The following is a 20,234-nucleotide window of genomic DNA, read 5'->3' on the forward strand; positions in this document are numbered from 1 at the left end:
TAAACCACTTAGAGGCTTCTCTCAAAAAGGAAATTAAGCTTGAATGTTTAGGTGCGGGTAAAAGTAATTTTTACTTATTTTTGTAAAGCGTTAATTTTGTGTAAAATTATAGGGACAAGCGATTCACAACGGAACCTGGTCAATGATGTGGGTGATACTGTTGTTTTTTTAGATATGTTTTCCTATTGCAGTAGAAATGCGCAAGTCACTTTAGTAGAGAAACTACAGTAGAAAATAGTCAGATTTCAAAATTGTAAACATTAATATCATTCATACTTGATCAAACATATAGCTTTCAAGGGTACCAAAGTGTGAATCAAGTGTTGCCATATAACTGCATGGAAGGTTATTAAAAATTTCGCTTACATTCTCTTTAAATATCGTATTTAGTATTAAAATCGGATATCATAGGATCGGTCTTGCATTTATAGAACAAGGGTCCAGAAATCCGTTTTATGACTTGGTTTGAGCTTAAGTGTCAAATTTAGCGCCATAAAAAGAAATCTATTTCTACATGCAGTTTACTAATACATATGCCTTACACCTGAATCAACATAGGACTATACCTAACCCTNCAAATTAATATATTTTTGAATTTACTCCAATTTTGTGTTTAAGACGAAAACGTGATAGTAAAGGTTAAACACTTATTGTTTATCAAGTAACAAAGGATAATTTTACACAAAATTTAGAGAAAAAATTTAATAAAAACTGTTAGTGATAAAATCAAAATGGCTCGTTGGACTTCATACATTAGGAGGACCGTATAATTTTTTAGCATTTTTTAACAGTTTTTAAGATAGTAATAGTTATTGTCAATCATAGAAGTCTTTAAGACAACTCAAGCATTTTGAAACAATGATATCATAAAATGTTAATATCCACATTTTTAAATTTTTCCTTCGAAAACTATTACTAGGAAACCAGGCCTGAACAATCGGTTGAACAATCGTAATAAAAAGTTGTAAAAAATTTGCGGATTTCTGCAACTCTGACTAAAATCCTGGAATCCCGGAAATGTTGGAAGCGCTTCCATGCCGCGGTCACAGAGTCCTATAGGCAGGTGTACACTGTACTGTACACACTGTTCAATCCTAGACCACAATTGTAAAATAATAAAAAGGGTAATGAGCATTTAACCTTCAATATCTTTTTATCTTGCAAATTTGAAATATTTTTCATTTCCGTTTTCAATCTCATTTATGCCGTTTTAAAGTTTAGCATTCAAATCATAAATCTTGGTTTTAAGCCCCATATAATTGAACTGCATTTAGGCAAAATAAGAATATAATGTTAATTTTCTACAATTGACTTTATATTCCATAGGTTTATGTGTAAAATTGTAATATTTCTCCGAGATGATAACTTTATATTCCATAGGTTTATGTGTAAAATTGTAGTATTTNACCTAGAGAAGGGTGTATGTATATCAGGGTGTATACTTGAATAGAGCTATATAATATAGACCTAGAACAGGGTTTATGTATATCAGGGTGTATACTTGAATAGAGCTAAACAATTTAGAGTTAAATGTCTAAAAATGACTAAACATTAATTTAGTTCTTATTTATTATAATGTAAACCACTTAAATTGCAAAACTAAATTTGCACCATTCTTATCTGCACTTTGTCAGCTGAAGCGTATTTGTTCATTATTATTAATTTGTTTAATTTGTTTCTTAACTATCTCCAGTTTCACGCATCATTTAATAAACAATAATTACGGTATTTTGGTTTAAATTATGTATCTTATAATAATCTAAATAGTGCCATTTAGTTCATGATTGGTTTTAAAATTTCAAATTCACATTAAATGAACAATCGTTTTGTTATTAATAAATCCAAACTTTTAAACAATTATCTGGAACCCATAAAAGTTTTTTATTAAAAATCAACTTGCTAAGAAAATGTTAAACGTGTACAGTGTACACTGCTCAGTTTACAGTGTGCACTGCTTACTGTACACTGCTCACTGTGCAGTGTACACTGCTCAATTTCGGGTTTTTCATTTTAATTGGATTATTTGAGTTTGACAGTCGTCTTCCTTCTCCACAGTTTATAATGTACATGCACTTTGTCATGATTTTGCAGAAAATCTGCGAGGGACAAATGAAGAAAAGATTTGCAAAAGTGTCATTAAGTATTTTTCTTTTATAAACTTTTTCAAGGTATTGTCATTGTACTAAACCAGAGGGAGTAAACCATGTAAATCATGTTTTAAGTACCAATGATTTATGTTGAGATAGATAGATGGATAGACAGAAAAATAGATGGGTAGATAGATAGATACGTGTAGATAGATATTTAGATAGGTGAATTTAAAGTTAGATATATAATAGATACAGATTGAAGAAAAGGATTGGACTAATTGACTTTTCTATTTGATGCATTGTGATGCATCATGGCTCCTCCGCGCCAGATTAAACTAGTTCATTAAACATTGATAACACGAACAGAAATAATGTTGCTAGAGAAAACAATAACAGAGAAAGAAGACAAGGAGACAAGGATGCAAGGAGACAAGGAGACAAAAAGACAAGGAGACAAGGAGACAAGGAGACAAGAAGACAAGAAGACAAAGAGACAAGGAGACAAGGAGACAAGAAGACATGGAGACAAGGAGACAAGGAGACAAGAAGACAAGGAGACAAGGAGACAAAAAGACAAGAAGACAAAGAGACAAGGAGACAAGGAGACAAGAAGACATGGAGACAAGGAGACAAGGAGACAAGAAGACAAGGAGACAAGGAGACAAAAAGACAAGGAGACAAGAAGACAAGGAGACAAGGATACAAGCAGACAAGCAGACAAGCAGACAAGCAGACAAGCAGACAAGCAGACACGCAGACAAGGAGACAAGGATATGGAGACAAGGAGACATGGAGACTTGGAGACAAGGAGACAAGAAAAAAAGGAGACAAGCAGACAAGAAAACAAGGAAACAAGCAGACAAGGAGACAAGCACACAAGGAGACAAGCAGACAAGGAGACAAGCAGACAAGGAGACAAGCAGACAAGGGGACAAGCAGACAAGGAGACAAGCAGACAAGGAGACAAGCAGACAAGGAGACAAGCAGACAAGGAGACAAGCAGACAAGGAGACAAGCAGACAAGGAGACAGGCAGACAAGGAGAAAAGCAGACAAGGAGAAAAGCAGACAAGCAGATTAGCAGACGACAAGGATACAAGTAGGTAGAAATCATACAATAATTTCTAACAGAAAAAGGGACAATGACAATGAGAATGTTGCATCTTTCTTGAAGATTAAGTTATTTAAAGAAGGTGGGGGGAGGGAAGGGGAACTGAAGGTTACATGGAGAAGTGGGGAGATGGGAGGGGGGATTTATGGAATGATAAGTTTGGCTAGTGCAGCTACTGCACTGCACAAGGAGAAAGGGTGTGTTGTATGTGTATCTAAGTATGAAGGGAGAGGAGGGATTAATATCTAAACCAGCAGGATTCATGGTCAAGGTTTTATCCTGCACCAGAAGATAACTGTTCGTAGTTTATAGATAGTTCCGGAGTTAGAATTATTATAGACCTAGAGAAGTGGTTGTATTCATCAAGGTTTGCATTTTAATACAGCTATAATATAGACTTAGAGTAGGGTATATGTATATCAAGGTGTATACTTGAATATATTTATAAAAAGAACCTAGAGCACGGTTTATGTATATTGTATATCAGGGTACAATACTTGAATAGAGATATAATATAGACCTAGAGAAGGGTGTATGTATATCAGGGTGTATACTTGAATAGAGCTATATAATATAGACCTAGAACAGGGTTTATGTATATCAGGGTGTATACTTGAATAGAGATATAATATAGACCTAGAGCAGGGTTTATGTATATCAGGGTGTATACTTGAATAGAGCTATATAATATAGACCGAGAGCAGGGTTTATGTATATCAGGGTGTATACTTGAATAGAGCTATATAATATAGACCTAGAGCAGGGTTTATGTATATTGTATATCAGGGTGTATACTTGAGTAGGTTGGGTAAAGTATCATGGTCCCCCTAATGATAGTAAGGAGAGGAGGCTAAAATCTTGAAAGATAATTAACTAATTAAAAATTTGCAAAAAAGATAAGATTCAAAAGTCCATTACTTTCCGCTCAATAGATAAACCAACAAAAAAAAGATAATGACAGAAGGTAATTTGTTATTACAAAATAGAAAACTTCAAAGTTTTGTTTCTTTAAGTACCAAGTAAACATAAGGAAGCAAGAATTTAAGATTGCAATTCCGTTTGAACGTGTTAAGTGTTTTAAAATGAACAAGTGTTGCTTTGGCTTCCGTTTAGTTTAAGATTAATTTGATCTGTTTGCGTTTTATTTTTATACAGCTTAGTAACTATGTTTTGTTTAGCAGATGGCATATATATATATACAAGGAAGTTACGCATTTTACACGTTTGCGTATTTACTCACAAAACTTGCGTAATTGCGTAGCTAATAGAGTATAGTTCAGAACGGCAAAAATAATTGAAGAATCGTATTTAAAGTTGTATATTAAAATTAAAATTTTATAGGTTATCAAGATTTTAAAATACACTTTTCAAAAGCTATAGTTTATTAAAGAGATATTTCCGCAATGTGCTAGCTTGATTCTTAAAAAACCCATTGAATAAAATTAAATAAAAAGTCAACATTTCAAATGATATTTTTAGTCGCATAAATTCTTTTTAAACTATTTCAAACTTTCTAGGTGGTGGGGAATTGAAAAATCAACAATTCCATAGATAAAGGAAATGAGTCTTAGCCGCAAACTCTGATTTTCTAATGCCTTTATTTTCGCCACCCAATGTTGCAAACTTTCACACCATAGTTATACTTTAATGTATTAATTCTGTTTGATCAGATAATCTAAGTTTGAAGTAGCAAAGGTCTCCAACATCAGGTTGGAAAGATATGGAGAATACAGAATTTGAGTTTGTGTCAAAAATTAGCCGAAAACTTAAGACAGGGTATCGTTATGAAAACCAGTTTTAAAACCCGGGTTTTACGAATGGGATTAGGCAGTTTTGTGGATATCAATATTTTTGTTATGAAATATTTTTTTATTTAGTTTCTTCATATTCTCCATTTTTTTGAAACTCTTAAATCAAAATCTACAAAATGTTAATACCCCAAAAAGGAAACTCATGAGTTTCGTTTAACGATACTCTTTCAAATTTCGGTCTCAGTTCCTTTTAGTCTGCGAATCCAGTGTACTCGTAACTAGTGTACACTGTACAGTGAGAGGATACCGGAAGAGTCGGATTTCTCTTCCTAATCTTCCGGAATTTGTCATCCCGTCATTCTTTTATGATTCAGCAGGTTTCTCCGGGGTTAGGAACCATACACAACATGTAGCTAATTAATCGGACTGTTTACAGTTTTTGCATAAAACTGGGACTTGCGATTTTTGGCAGAAATTAAAATAATTTCTTTTTTACAAGTTTTCATGATAAGGCAACATTTAAAAAATACCTGGATTGTAAAGTTTCATATTCTTGAGTTCAATGCATGCCCTCCTCCATGATAATGCAATAACACAGGTTCGTCACGCAATAGGTTCAAAGCAGCTTAATCAAGTGTTGCTATTTCTCCACCTTTTTTAAACTTACTTTTCGTGAATCAGAATTTAAAGCCGCTTTGGTCTCAGAGCGTTTTTTAATTGAGAATTTGACTGAAAATTGGATCATAATTCTAAGATCAATCTTTTATAAAATAATAATTTTCTAAATTTCTCTACTTAGTAGGTTTACTATGGAGTATTCCTGTAGGTCTGAAGTGTGCCTGGATAATATCCCGTAGCTTCAACACTAATTAAACCTTTGTATTTGAGCAAACACCTGGAAAACAAACAGTTTCATTCCATCCTCTCTTCTTTCTCTTCTATCTAGGCTACAGTTTAAACAGTTTCATTCCATCCTCTCTTCTTTCTCTTCTATCTAGGCTACAGTTAAAACAGTTTCATCTCCCCCATTTTACTCTTCTATTTTACTTTCCTATGCTTAACTAAACCTGAACAGTTTTATCCAATCCTATCGCTTCTCCTATTCTAAACGTTCTTAACTAAGTGTATAGTTCCATCATATTTTCTTTCCTATCTTACCTTCTCCTAACGTCACCTGAGCTGAAAACTTTAGAATGGGGGATATCGAGATTAATGGTTGATCTTCTCTTTTCTTAATATCCAGATTATATAGTTGTTAAATCTTTTTCCTATTTTAGTCAAGATCTGAAACATTTCTAACACTTTTTCATACCTGAAACTACACCTCAGCGATTTCATCTCACCATCCTTTTTCCTATTTTAATCTATAGCAGTTCCATCCCATATTCTTTCCTATCAAAAATTAGAAAATTGGAGTTTGTGGCCAAAACCCAGTTTTTTTAAGAAACTTGAAATCAAATCTGAACCTTTGTATCAAATATGAAAAATGTAAACAAACAAACAAACAATCACGGACATGAAGCGTCTTGGTCCTTTGTAGATATAACATAATTCTTGAACTATATTTCTTGTAGAACTGAAGGTTGGGATAGACATCCCTCGAATCAGATTAGGGTTCTGATTAATTCGTTTAGTAATGTCTAAGTTCATTATTTTGTGACTGTCAGTTCTAGCAGCATATCCTGAACCCGGAGCTGTGGTGAAATGTGTACTTGGAGACGAATACCTTAATGGAAAAAGTTCACTATCATTTAGTTTTTGCTTCCCGCCTCCCCCTCCTCCCCTACCAGGGTGTATGGACGGGGTTTCTCCGTAATTCTAGGTTTAAATCCAGAGCAAGGTCCTTGGTTTTCAAACCATGAACTCAGGAATTGACAAATAGTGTCGGCGTGTGAATTTTCTGCCAGGATTTGGTTTGGTTGCGCAAAACTGCAGCCGGCCGGTTCTACGGGTTTGGGTTTTATCATTTCACATTGCAAATCAGTTTAAAATCTATAAAGGATGTTTCGTCACGGTTACAGAGGCTTGGGGCAAAAAGTTGCTAAACAGGAATCAAGGTTGAGGTTTACTTTAGAATTAACCGGACTAGAAAGGAGCTTTCGTTTTGTCAGGTTTTTATTCGGGAAGAATTAAAATCAGATTTTTCATTCATTGCATGCATTCTCCCTGGAATAGCCTAAACAATTTTAATTTCAAAATTACTAATTCATACTAAACTTGGCTTGAAGCCTAATATGGTTGTTAGAAAATGGCTAGATTGGATTTAACTCAATTTGTTTTGTATATTTTAAAATCCTTACCAAAGTAGACAAAGATTATATGGAATAATGTTTTACGACCTGTGAAATTGAACACAATAAAATGCTATGGCTCATATTTCCTTAAAAGATAAAACCCGTAATTCCCGGATTTTCTGGGCCCACCCGTCCATCTTGAATCACCGGAAACACGTGCGGGCCCATATCCGGTCGCTCCTGGACCTCAAAACAATGGCGGCTCAAAATACGATGATGTATTATGCCGCGGAGAATTTTGGAATGCAGGCAGATGATCTATAGTTCAAGACGACAATTTTACAGTATATCTCTGAACCTAAACATATTTAAGATTGCATGAGATTTCCATGATTTCATGCTTTAAATATTCATAAAAAATAATGTTTCTTTGTTGTTGTTGGCTCTGAATGAAGCAGCTTTTCAATTAATTTTTGCATGATAAATAGGTTGCTTAGGTGTGACTATCCATAGTTGAGCTGGCATGATCTTTATTATTAAATATATCGATTAATTACAAGATTTCAATCCCTGATCTCATTAAGATCATTAAAGGCAATAATTACTCAATTCTTCCACCAAATACGGGACCTTAGCAAACCTAACCTAAACATAAACACAAATCTTAATCTGAACCTAAATAGGAAATTTGAACCTGAATAGGAAAACTGAACCTGAAACTGAATCGAATCTGAACCTGTGCCTATAAATGAACATAAACCTGAATTAAACCTGAAATATAAACCTAAACCCGAAATATAAACCTAAACCTGAAATATAAACCTAAACCCGAAATATAAACCTAAACCTGAAATATAAACCTAAACCTGAAATATAAACCTAAACCTGAAATATAAACCTAAACCTGAAATATAAACCTAAAACTAAAATATAAAACCTAAAATCATGAATAAAATGTTGATCATCATTTAAAATTTCATTCATGCATATTATTGGCACGTTCTGCCATATTGAGTATACTGAATACAGTCTACACACTAGCACACTAGGCAACAATCTGAATACAATTTACATAAACAAACAACAGCATTTATGCACGGAAAATTAAAAAAAAAAAAAAAAGTTTTGCAAACAAATACAAACTAGGAAATTCTCCATTTAAAAAGTTTTTAAATAAGTCGTGGACAATTAAGCCATAAATAATATGTGGTATAATAAAATGAAAATTTCATTGATATCATCGCTAGTCTTGCGAATTTTCTTGACATCCAAGACTAAAAATATAAATGTAAAATTTTTTTTTTCAGGTTCTTCTTACCCTGAGAGGACTATCCGGAGAAAATGAGAACTCCGTTGAGACAGAAACCTCTCCTGCGGAGCAGGTTTTCCAACCCTCCGTCTCCGCAACCTGCAGGGCCGGGATCATGACCATAAGGTGAGATTATTCCAAACCAAATCCTAATCCAAAGTTTGATATCTCTAGACCAAACCATAATCTGGCAATTTGAATCCTTCCAGCCAAACCTTAATCGTGACCAATAAATGGGGCGATAGGGGTACTTAGAGCAGTATAGGATAGGATAGGAAACATTAGAATAGGATAGATAAGAATAGGATATATTAGAATGGAATATATTAGAATAGGATAGATTATAATGGGATAGATTAGAATAGGATAGATTAGAATAGGATAGATTAGAATAGGACAGATTAGAATAGGATAGATTAGAATAGGATAGATTAGAATGGGATACATTAGAATAGGATAGATTAGAATGGGACAGATTAGAATAGGATAGATTAGAATAGGATATATTAGAATGGGATACATTAGAATAGGTTAGTTTAGAATAGGATAGATTAGAATAGGATAGATTAGAATGGGACAGATTAGAATAGGATAGATTAGAATAGGATAGATTAGAATAGGATAGATTAGAATGGGATATATTAGAATATGTTAGATTAGAATAGGATAGATTAGAATAGGATAGATTAGAATAGGACAGATTAGAATAGGATAGATTAGAATGGGATAAATTAGAATAGGTTAGATTAGAATAGGATAGATTAGAATAGGATAGATTAGAATAGGATAGATTAGAATGGGATAGATTAGAATAGGATAGATTAGAATGGGATAAATTAGAATAGGTTAGATTAGGATAGGATATATTAGAATAGGATAGATTAGAATAGGTTAGTTTAGAATAGGATAGATTAGAATAGGATATATTAGAATAGGTTAGTTTAGAATAGGATAGATTAGAATAGGATAGATTAAAATAGGATAGATAAGAATAGGATATATTATAATAGGATAAATCAGAATAAGATGGATTAGAATAGATAGATTAGAATAGAATAGATTAGTAAAGAACATAGGAATAGGTCATAAAAAATAGGCTACATGGACAGGACCAAAATAGGAAAGGAGAATGAAATAGGACGTGTTCAGATTTGACAGGAAAGAAAAGACCAGAGCTGAAAACTTTATAATGGGATATCCTTAATCCCGATCGGTTAATTAATTTGGAGATTAATAACAAGAGAAGAACAAGCATTAATTCCGATATCCACTATTCAAAAGCTTCCAGCTCAGAATAGATAAAATTTGCGTGAGAAAGAATGAAGGAATTCTTTGAATAGCATTGTTTTGTTATGTAATGTTTGCGCCCTAAAGGTGTTTTAGTTGTCTTTGCTCAATCAACCGCCATCGTGAGTCAATAAAATATAAACAAAAGAACTGTTTGTAATCCACCCCGATCCGGTAATCAGGGTTTTAATACCAGTGTTTAACAACCAGAAACAAATTAAAATATTTTAAATAGTTTTACTTGTAGAAAGCAAAATGATTTGAAAAAAAATATTTTCTGAATTTGAAATTTGAATTCCAAAGTTTATTCACCTCGTGATTATTTACTTAAGGAAAATGAGTCAAACGATGTTTAATCTTTCATTGATTGCATTGGTTTAAATTCTTAAAAGGAGATTAAGATTTTTCTAGGTTTGAGGCTTAAAGGGACTGGTAACTTAATTTTAGAAAATGCCATTATAACTTTTGTCTAAGAAACGATTGTGGAAACATCTATTTTCTGAAAATCACAACAGTAAGATTTCGGCAACCAAATAAATTAATCAAATTTTCGAATTTTAAAAATTCAAGTTTTCTTCTATCGCTTCTCAGATTTGAAATTAATCCAAAAACTTAGTTTATTTTAACCATCTAATATTTTTGAAGATTGATATTTGATTTAAGCCTCCGTGAAGCAAACCCAGCATAAAGTAAAAAACCTGTCATTCTCTTTGTTATATTTTATACTGTTGACAGGCGTACTTGTAGCTAGACCTAGGGCTGGGCCAATTAACAGAGAACACTCTTTATTTTGATTAGAAAAGACAATTATCATTTTTAACACATTTTTAAAACCATTCAGAACTTTTTTCCACAAACTAATTTGAACAACAAAACCAAATTTTAAAAGTGTTTAATTCAGATAATCAATTAATAGTTAATTAGTTATACAAATGCGCAAGTCACTTTTGAAGAGAAACCAACATTAAAACTATCTGTTTCCAAATTGTTAGCATTGATATCTAATTCATACATTACCTGACAAACCTTTTAAGGGTACTGTTGTGAATCGAGCATCGTCATCTTGGAATGAAGGGTTACTCGAAACAACTCTTACAGTACTTTAACAAACTACTTTTTCCTCAAATATGAAGAAATGTGTCCATCCCTACTTTTAGCCAATGATATTACATTTCTACCCAATAACCACAACATGACAAACAGGAATTATACTTTTACAACTTTAATATCTTAGAACTAATCATTTTAAAAACTCAGTTTGCGCTCAACTATAAAACCATTGTCAAATTAAAAAAAAATACTTTCAATCTTATGAAAGAAACAGCCCACACATTTATTTCAACCAGGGGGGGGGGTCGAATTTAATGAATTTGAGCTAGGTCGCTGAAGTATCTATCGTTCTACAGTGAAGTTATCATCTTAAAGGCATTGAAATCACCGATTCAAGATTCGTGGTTAAACCGTATCTAGAACTAGATCAAATTCATTAAATCCTGAACCAGGCAAGAGAAGAAAAAATCATGTTTACAAAAATTTGAAGAAAAAAAAGAGGCCCAGTGTAAACTACTATTTGGCTCATCAAATCAATACCTTCCCTCCCTCGCATCATAAACCCCTTGTTTATTTCAGAGTTGAGACCCCGTCTAAGTTCAATGGTGCAGTACACACGAGGGACTACAGGAAGAGCGCGTGTACCAGCTACGGGTTGGGGGGCACGGAGACAGAGTTGAACATCAATATGCTGACAGAGAAGAACAGTGACGGGTTCTGCGGAGTTTACATAAACGAGGTGAGAGACAAGAGGGGGGGGGGTATACAACAACAACAACGTTCTTTGTTATCAAGAAGTAACTGTATATAATGTATTGTGTTCAAATGTCAATGAGAAAAAGTTGTAAGAAAGACTTTAATTCTTTATTTTAAAATTATAGCTGTTTTATAAGTTTGCATGTGAAAAACATTCATTCTCAGCCAGAAGGGGTCATTTTATCTTATTTATAGAATCAATTAAAAATGTTTCAACAATGCATGTACACTGTACACTGTACAATGAGTATTTTATACTAAAACTGTACAATGAACATGCAACCAATACTAATGTGTACATAACACATTAAATTACAGTGTTGTTCACAAAGTTTGACACTTTAATAAGGGCCTTAATAACGTCCTTAATAACGTCCTTAATAACGGTCTTAATAATGTCCTTAATAACGGTCTTAATAACGTCCTTAATAACGTCCTTAATAACGGTCTTAATAACGTCCTTAATAACGGTCTTAATAACGTCCTTAATAACGTCCTTAAAAACGGTCTTAATAATGTCCTTAATAACGTCCTTAATAACGGTCTTAATAATGTCCTTAATAACGTCCTTAATAACGTCCTTAATAACGGTCTTAATAATGTCCTTAATAACGTCCTTAATAACGGTCTTAATAATGTCCTTAATAACGTCCTTAATAACGTCCTTAATAACGGTCTTAATAATGTCCTTAATAACGTCCTTAATAACGTCCTTAATAACGTCCTTAATAACGTCTTTAAATTATTTAAAGTTGACGGTTTGAAGTTTAAATTTTGTCATAAATTTTTTAAATAGTTTTTTATTTTGGACTTTTTCATGGTTTGTAAATAATGTAAAACTATGGTATACATGAATGTAAGAAGATCGACTAAATTCGTTCTGTACAGTCGTCTCTGAAGTCTCATTCTCTGTGGGTACCCCTGTATGAACAGAGCGTCCCATCTCATAAAATTAAGATTATCTCCAAGATTTAACGCTGAAGTAAGCACATAATACTCGAAAAACCTGGTGTTTTCTGCATGCGATTTTTTACATTAGGCTTTTACAATTTTTTTTAATGGTTCATTCTTTTTAAGTTTTCTTATTTGTTCCGAAATCTCAATTTAGAGCCTTAAACAATCTGAAATAACGTGGGACACCCTGTACAAAGAGGTGAATAACTGATAAGTAAGGCTGCACAGGAAACCGCTGAATCTCATAATATGATTATCCTATATATAGTAGGCCAGTAGAGAGATGGATACCTTTAACCTTTAATATATATTTATATATATATATATATCATTTTAACTTATCTTGGATCGGGAGAGGGGAGGGGGGGGGCAGCGCTTTATAAAGATAGTATATGCAAGGGCGTATACAGAGGAGGGCAAGGGGGCAGTGCCCCCCTAGACCTGTAAAGAGGGGGGCGTAGCCCCCCCTCTACAGCTCAGAGCTATCACACTTTTAAAATCTGAAACTTAAGAGTGAAGAACACAAAAAAATTAGTTTGCTGTTTTTTCAGCTAGTTTTGTTTGAATTAGAGATAACGCAGTATTTGTAAGGTAATTGGACTGTATGTGTACCTTTAAAGTATCCAAGAAGCCAAAAGTTTTGAATTTACAGTTCAAATTTTGCCCGCCTTCTAGAAGCTCCTAGGAGTGGGCAAAAAAATCCCCCCCCCTAGATATATTTCTGTGTACGCCCTTGAATATGTCTTAAGTACCTCATTCGTTTCTTGCCACGCCCATAAGATTAGAAATACATAGTCCATGATCCTATATGATTCAGTATATGGCAATTGGAATTCTTATAATTTGCATACATGGATAAAAGGGGGGTTGGGTTGAATTTTTGGATAAATGTTTTTAGATGGATCATCGTCATCAGTTGGATGATAATAAGCAGTTGAATGATCATTAGTATTTGTATGATCTTTAGTAGTTGGATGATCATTAGGAGTTAGATGATCATTAGTAGTTCTATAATTTCTATAAAACGGTTGATATGAGTTATGGACCATTTAAAAACTTTTGATTGCGTTTTATGATTATTTTTTTATTTATATATTATATACTATTGTCATCGTGATCGAACTATATTGTATCCTATTTTTTAAAAAATATTCTCTAGATATAAAGAACCCACTCTATTGTTCTTTTAAAATTTAATTATGAAAATTTTCCTTTAGTTGTTCCTAAACTACAGGAGTATTACTTTGAATTTTCCTCAATATATAATATTGTTTCTTTGTTTGTTCCTAGAATTAATGTTCCTAAAATATAAAAATGTTCCTCTGATTGCTACTAGAATAAAAGTTTGTGCCTTTGATTGTTCCAAAACATAGGAGTATTCCTTTGATTGGTCCTAATAAATAAGTGTGTGCCTTTGATTGTTCCTAAAATATAAGAGAGTTCCTATGATTGTTCCTAAACTATAGTATTATTCCTTTGATTGTTCCTAAACTATAGGAGTGTTCCTAATCTAAAGCTTAGTATTCAGGTGGAATGCAAGATATAAAAGAGTACTAGAGTTAGATAAAGATTAAACAGATTTGAAATAATAAATAAATAAATTAGGTTTGGAGCGCGACCTGCATATTAATAATAGTTTTCATTTGTGGGTACCCGGAGAAAATTAATCTTTCTCTATCATTGTGGTTACCTGAAGCAAAATAATCAAACCTCGTTGTTTTTAGTCTGGCATTGATTGTATACCCGGAGTAAATAATAAAAATAAAATTTTTTAAGATTCTTGGAGAAATTTATGACGCTTTTTATGTTGTAACCGGGAGCAAACAATTGACTGAAATCTAAACTACTCTGCATGAAAGTTATTCATCAAATTTTTAGACAGCCTCATTGTTAAAGTGTCGCACCGCTCTAGCCTTTGGTTTTAGCTCACAAACTCTTTTATACATTTGTGTAGTCCTAGACATATTTTTCAAAATTGCAACGAGATTGCATAGTTTAAGTTTAAAAGGATTAATTGGCAAAATACTGCCCGATGTTGACGCGAGAGCGTGTTAATATCTTGGTTTGCAGTGAATTAAGACTCTTGAGGCTAAATTTAAAGAATTTGAGCGGCTTCTTAAATTTGAGACGCGGCTCAAATATGTTTGGTTCCACTTAAAATTGTGTTCAATGTTTCAAGATTAAGCCGGCGCTCAGTTTAAACCGGGTTTTGACGGATTTAAGCCGCGGCTCAAATTCTCTAAATTCGGCCTCTGGCCATGTAAATGAGAAAAAAGGGGTTTTAATATTATTACACTGAGATAATCTTAAAGGCTGAGTTTAAAGTGCCTTCAACGCAAGTAATGTTCTAGAAGAAAGGTTAACATTGAAGAATTATAGTAAGTATGGCTTTAGAGGTCAGTTTCGTAGCCGTGGGAGCCTGGGAGGTCGGTTTTAGTAGTTTTTCGTGCATTCAAACTTGTCTTTTTCCCTGGTTTCGACAAGTTTGTTTTGTTCTCCTGGTCTAACAGTGAAGCTCGTGGGATTCAATTCAATACTTTCTCCATAGTCAATTCATGATTCTTGATCTCGTTATATACAAACTTAGGTTTACTTTCCTTTTTGAATATCTTTCAAAGGTGGGACTAAATCCCAAAATGTTTAGGAATGGAAAATGGATGTTAGAAAAAAAGTAAATTTTCTTCTCAATAAAGCTAGGCTACAGAAAAAAAATAATTTCGAAAAAAAACAAAATAATCTCAACCAAAGCACTCTGATTTTAAGACGCTTTCTATCACGTTAAAAAGATATTTTCAAGACTCATTCCCGTAAAAACCAAGATATTTATATATATATATATATATATATATATATTTACCTGTTTACAATGTACTTGGTCTTGCGGTTTACAGGCCATGTTAAACATGGATATAATTACCTGTGTAGTCCATACAGGGAGTTCCATAAAATATTGAATTTAAAGGGACTGTAAGCGTAATTTCAAGTGACCCCTCTATTTCAAAGTGTTGAGTCAGATTCACAACAGTACCATTTGTAACCCTTGACCGATTGAAGGGTTAGTATTTACTTTCAAGAAGCCGCAGAAAATAAATATTAAAATTCGAATATTTTAAAACCGTGTTGCACATAAATTATTCGGGATTTTCGAATATATAATATATCTATATAATATATAATATATAATATATCTATATAATATAAGTAATGTCAGCTGCGTTAAGTTCATACTGAATGCTAATGCATCCAGTTTTCCCGCAATTTAAACACCATTTTATGGATAAGCACACGGAGTTCTTTCCTCTTAAGGTTTAAAGAGTATCATTTTTTTAATGAAGACAATTTTCTGCTGTGATTCTTCAAAATGGAAAAAAATTGTTTTAATCTAGCTGATGTGTTACAATTAGATGATTTTAGGTATCAAATAAGCATACAGTGATACCCTATTAGAAACAGACTGATTTTCAGTTTTGCTATTTCTTTTGATAAGAAATGCCGATCAAATAGTGACAGATTAAAAATCCTGAAGCAAATAGAACACTTTATATATTTATTTTAAAAACAATTATTATCCTATCCTGAAAATATTAGAAAACAAGCCCCCTGCTTGAGTTTTTACCCTCCCTAGAAACTGTTTTATGGACCCTCTAAATTATTCCTTTGAAGGTTTTTATACCACTCATAAATTATCGTAAACAGTGTTGAAAGTGTTTTTGGTGCAATCTAATGGATAATTCTCCCGATAATCATAGTTTTTAGACACTACACAATGTTAGACGCTTAGCAAGTCAAAATAAAACATAAATTACTATCACTGTACAGAATACAACCGCTGTACAGTATATAACCACTGTACAGAATACAACAACTGTACAATATATAACCACTGTACAGTATATAACCACTGTACAGAATACAACCACTGTACAGTATATAACCACTGTACAGTATACAACCCCTGTACAGTATACAACCACTGTAAAGCGTACAGTCACTGTAAAGTGTACAGCCACTGTAAAGTGTACAGCCACTGTAAAGTGTACAGCCACTGTAAAGTCTACAGCCACTGTAAAGTCTACAGCCACTGTAAAGTCTACAGCCACTGTAAAGTCTACAACCACTGTAAAGTCTACAACCACTGTAAAGTCTACAACCACTGTAAAGTCTACGGCCACTGTAAAGTGTTCAGCCGCTGTAAAGTCTACAGCCACTGTAAAGTGTACAGCCACTGTAAAGTGTTCAGCCACTGTAAAGTGTACAACCACTGTAAAGTGTTCAGCCACTGTAAAGTGTACATCCACTGTAAAGTCTACAGCCACTGTACAGTTTACAACCACTGCACAGTGTACAGCGTCTAGTGTACCGGTTTTTCAGAACATAATGTATAGTAGATGCATTAAATGGGGATAAAACTGTTTTGCTTTCTGATCATACGTTTTCTTAATGGATTTCAGATAAGTCATTTCATCAAAATAAGTTATTGTTAGATGGTTGAATGGTTGAATGATTGGATGGTTGGATGGTTGGATGGTTGGATGGTTGGATAATTAAATGGTTTGATGGTTGGATGGTTGGATGGTTTGATGGTAAGATGATTGAATGATTGAATGGTTGGATGGTTAGATGGTTAGATGGTTGGATGGCTGGATGGTTGGATGGTTGAATGGTTGGATGGTTGGATGGTTGGATGGTTGGATGGTTGGATGGTTGTATGGTTGGATGGTTGGATGGTTGGATGGTTGGATGGTTGGATGAAAGGTTAATATTCAGAATATATTTGAATAATGATATCAAATGTAGATCGGTGAATACAGATTAGAAAATCAAACCTAGATTTTATAGCGGAGACCGAACGCAATTATATTTTCTTAATCTAGATCAAGCATATATCCCAGATCATAATGTGCATCTTAGATGTATCTGAGATATATCTTGGTGTATCCACAATTGGTTTTATCTATATAGAATGTATGTTAAAATATCCTAAAACTGATTCCGTATCTAGAAAGTATTTATGTATCATAAAACTGTATCCTGTGTTAAAATATCCTAAAAAAGAAAATCTAGAAAGTATTTATGTATCATATAAAACTGTATCCTTTGTTAAAATATCCTAAAAAGAAAATCTAGAAAGTATTTATGTGTATCCTTAAACTGTATCTTTGTTAAAATATCCTAGAACGGTGTACTGTATTTAGCAGATATTTATGTGTATCCTAAAACTGTATCCTGTATCTAGAAAATATCTTTATGTACCCTAAAACCGTATCCTGTATCCAGAATACATCTTTATGTATCCTAAAACTGTATCCTGTATCTAGAATACATCTTTATGTACCCTATCCTGTATCCTGTATCTAGAGAACGACTGTATCCTATCTAGATCAAGCCCCCCCCTTCCTGATCCTGCGATGTATGGCAATATCTAGAAATGAATTCCAATCTCTGAATAAACCTCAGACAGATCTGGTTTCACAATATGTATCTCAGAGTGCCATTTATACCTGACGTTTAGGGACAGTTCTGATACATATAGGGTGTACCAAAAAAATAGACAAAAAGAAAACTCAAAAAAATGTATCCAAAAAAATCTATTGATATCTATTTCTCAATGTTGCTGATAACTTTAATTTTAAAAGTGAAATCTTTGTACGGCTATATTTTTTAGACACTCTGTCGGTTCAGTTTCAATCCTGGAGAAGTTGGGACATTTAGGACTTCTCAATCTCAGCGAGGACGTTTAGGGTCCCCCTTATCACCGCATTTTAGACTGTTTAATCCTTATCTAATCTCAGGGTGGTTGCTAGAATAGACAAGATTGCTGACATTCATTCGGTGGTAACATTTTAAATAGGTCTGTTCAGCGTGCAATGTATCCAACCCTCCCCCCTTTCTCCTTTTTTACACCCCCCCCCNCCCCCCCCTCTCTTCTTCACCTCCATCTCCTCCTCCCTTTGTTGATAAATGGAAGAGAAACCCTTCCCCCCTCTCCTCTTTCTCCTCTTCCCTTAGTTGATAAATGGAAGGGAAACCCTTCCTCCTCTCCTCTTTCCTTAGCTGCTTTATGTAAGAAAAACCCTTCCCCTCTCCTCTTTCTCCTCTTCTCTTAGCTGATATATGGAAAAGAAACGAGATTAAAAGTCTTGTTATTTTGGTGTCGCATGTTATTAGAGTATTAATGCAATGTCACGCTAATTATACTCATTATCTTAATTACCTTAATCAATGTTAATCACCTGACCTCGGCTAAAACAAAAATGGGGAGGGGGAGGGGAAGATGTTGTGTAATGTAGATGATAAATCATTAGATTAGGATTAGTTAGTACACATATCTCTAGGTACTGGATAGAATAGGATGAAAGGAATGGTATACATATCTCTAGGTACTGGATAGAATAGAATGAAATGAATGGTACACATATCTCTAGGTACTGGATAGAGTAGGATGAAAGGAATGGTACACAAATCTCTAGGTACTGGATAGAGTAGGATGAAAGGAATGGTACACATATCTCTAGGTACTGGATAGAGTAGGATGAAAGGAATGGTACACATATCTCTAGGTACTAATTAGAGTAGGAGGAGGTTTAGCTAAAGAGTTTGAATCCATATATGGAGTTACTAATCCCAACTAAACCACAAGATTGACACTAGTCTGTGTTTTACTAATTCCAAACCTTTGCCTGAGGCAGCAACAGAGCAAACCAACACACAAACCAAGCCTAGCTCGGACTTATGCATGAATTTAATGAATGTGTTGTTGCAAGGACGTTGATTTTTATTTACGGTTTGTGTATTGTATTATAATGTACATGGAGCGGAATGCTTGTAGTGTGTATTGTATTATAATGTACATGGAGCAGGAATGCTTGTAGTGTGTATTGTATTATAATGTACATGGAGCAGGAATGCTTGTAGTGTGTATTGTATTATAATGTACATAGAGCAGGAATGCTTGTAGTGTGTATTGTTGGATAAAGGAAGGGAGTTCAAGTTGTTTCGTGAGAAGGTTTTTGCTTCAACGAGACCTTATTATCATGTGACTTTTACAAACATCTTTAAAGTCGTCTTCTAATTTTTGTCAGTATTTAACACATATTTACTTTGGCAAAGTCGGTATTTTTTTATGTTTATATTAATTGCTTTAAATACAGGGGGAATACAATTACTGTGGAATAGGAAGACGACTGTTAGTTTCAAATTATGATTTTAAATAAATCAATGTATATGAAACATAGCGTTAGGGCAGTTCACTCATGCAGACATATATTTTCCTTGATAATAAAATTTTTAAGCTTCTGGCTAATACTTTTTTTATGAACGCATCAAATACTCATAAGATTTTTTCAAAAATGTAGTCTTCCTATCTTCATATTTTTATGGATTCGACTGTAGCAGGCAACAAAAAGGTTTGTTTGTTTGTTTATTTAATTGTTAGTTTTGTCAAAGAGTTGAAGTTGTCGGAAGTATTTCTTGTTTCTTACAATAATAAGCAGACGTAAAAGAAAAATGGCGCTAGCTTCGTTTCCTTATTCTTTGTCACGAAATTATGAAACAAGAAAAATAACGGTTTAAAATCAGAAAGAGAAGAAAAAATGTAAAAAGAAATTATTTGAAAACTGTAAAAATGGAAGATGTCCTAGTTCAAGTTGATTCCGTTATCTGAAAATGTTCAGGGCGAAAACATTAACTTTTT

The 20,234-nt window shown here is 33.5% G+C and overlaps 1 protein-coding gene across 2 annotated transcripts in view; it reads left to right on the forward strand.

Annotated features, from left to right (window-relative positions):
- The window catches only part of LOC111712591 (uncharacterized), a 39,929-nt gene that overhangs the window by 2,241 nt on the left and 17,454 nt on the right, over positions 1–20,234 (forward strand). For both annotated transcript variants that reach the window (XM_023487245.1, XM_023487246.1), the window contains exons 2-3: positions 8,493–8,620; positions 11,411–11,570. In XM_023487245.1, coding sequence (XP_023343013.1) covers positions 8,493–8,620; positions 11,411–11,570 — 288 coding nt within the window. The remainder of the gene's footprint in view (positions 1–8,492; positions 8,621–11,410; positions 11,571–20,234) is intronic.

This window comes from Eurytemora carolleeae, unplaced genomic scaffold (assembly GCF_000591075.1).
Source record: "Eurytemora carolleeae unplaced genomic scaffold, Eaff_2.0 scaffold1294, whole genome shotgun sequence".
NCBI classification, from domain to species: domain Eukaryota; kingdom Metazoa; phylum Arthropoda; class Copepoda; order Calanoida; family Temoridae; genus Eurytemora; species Eurytemora carolleeae.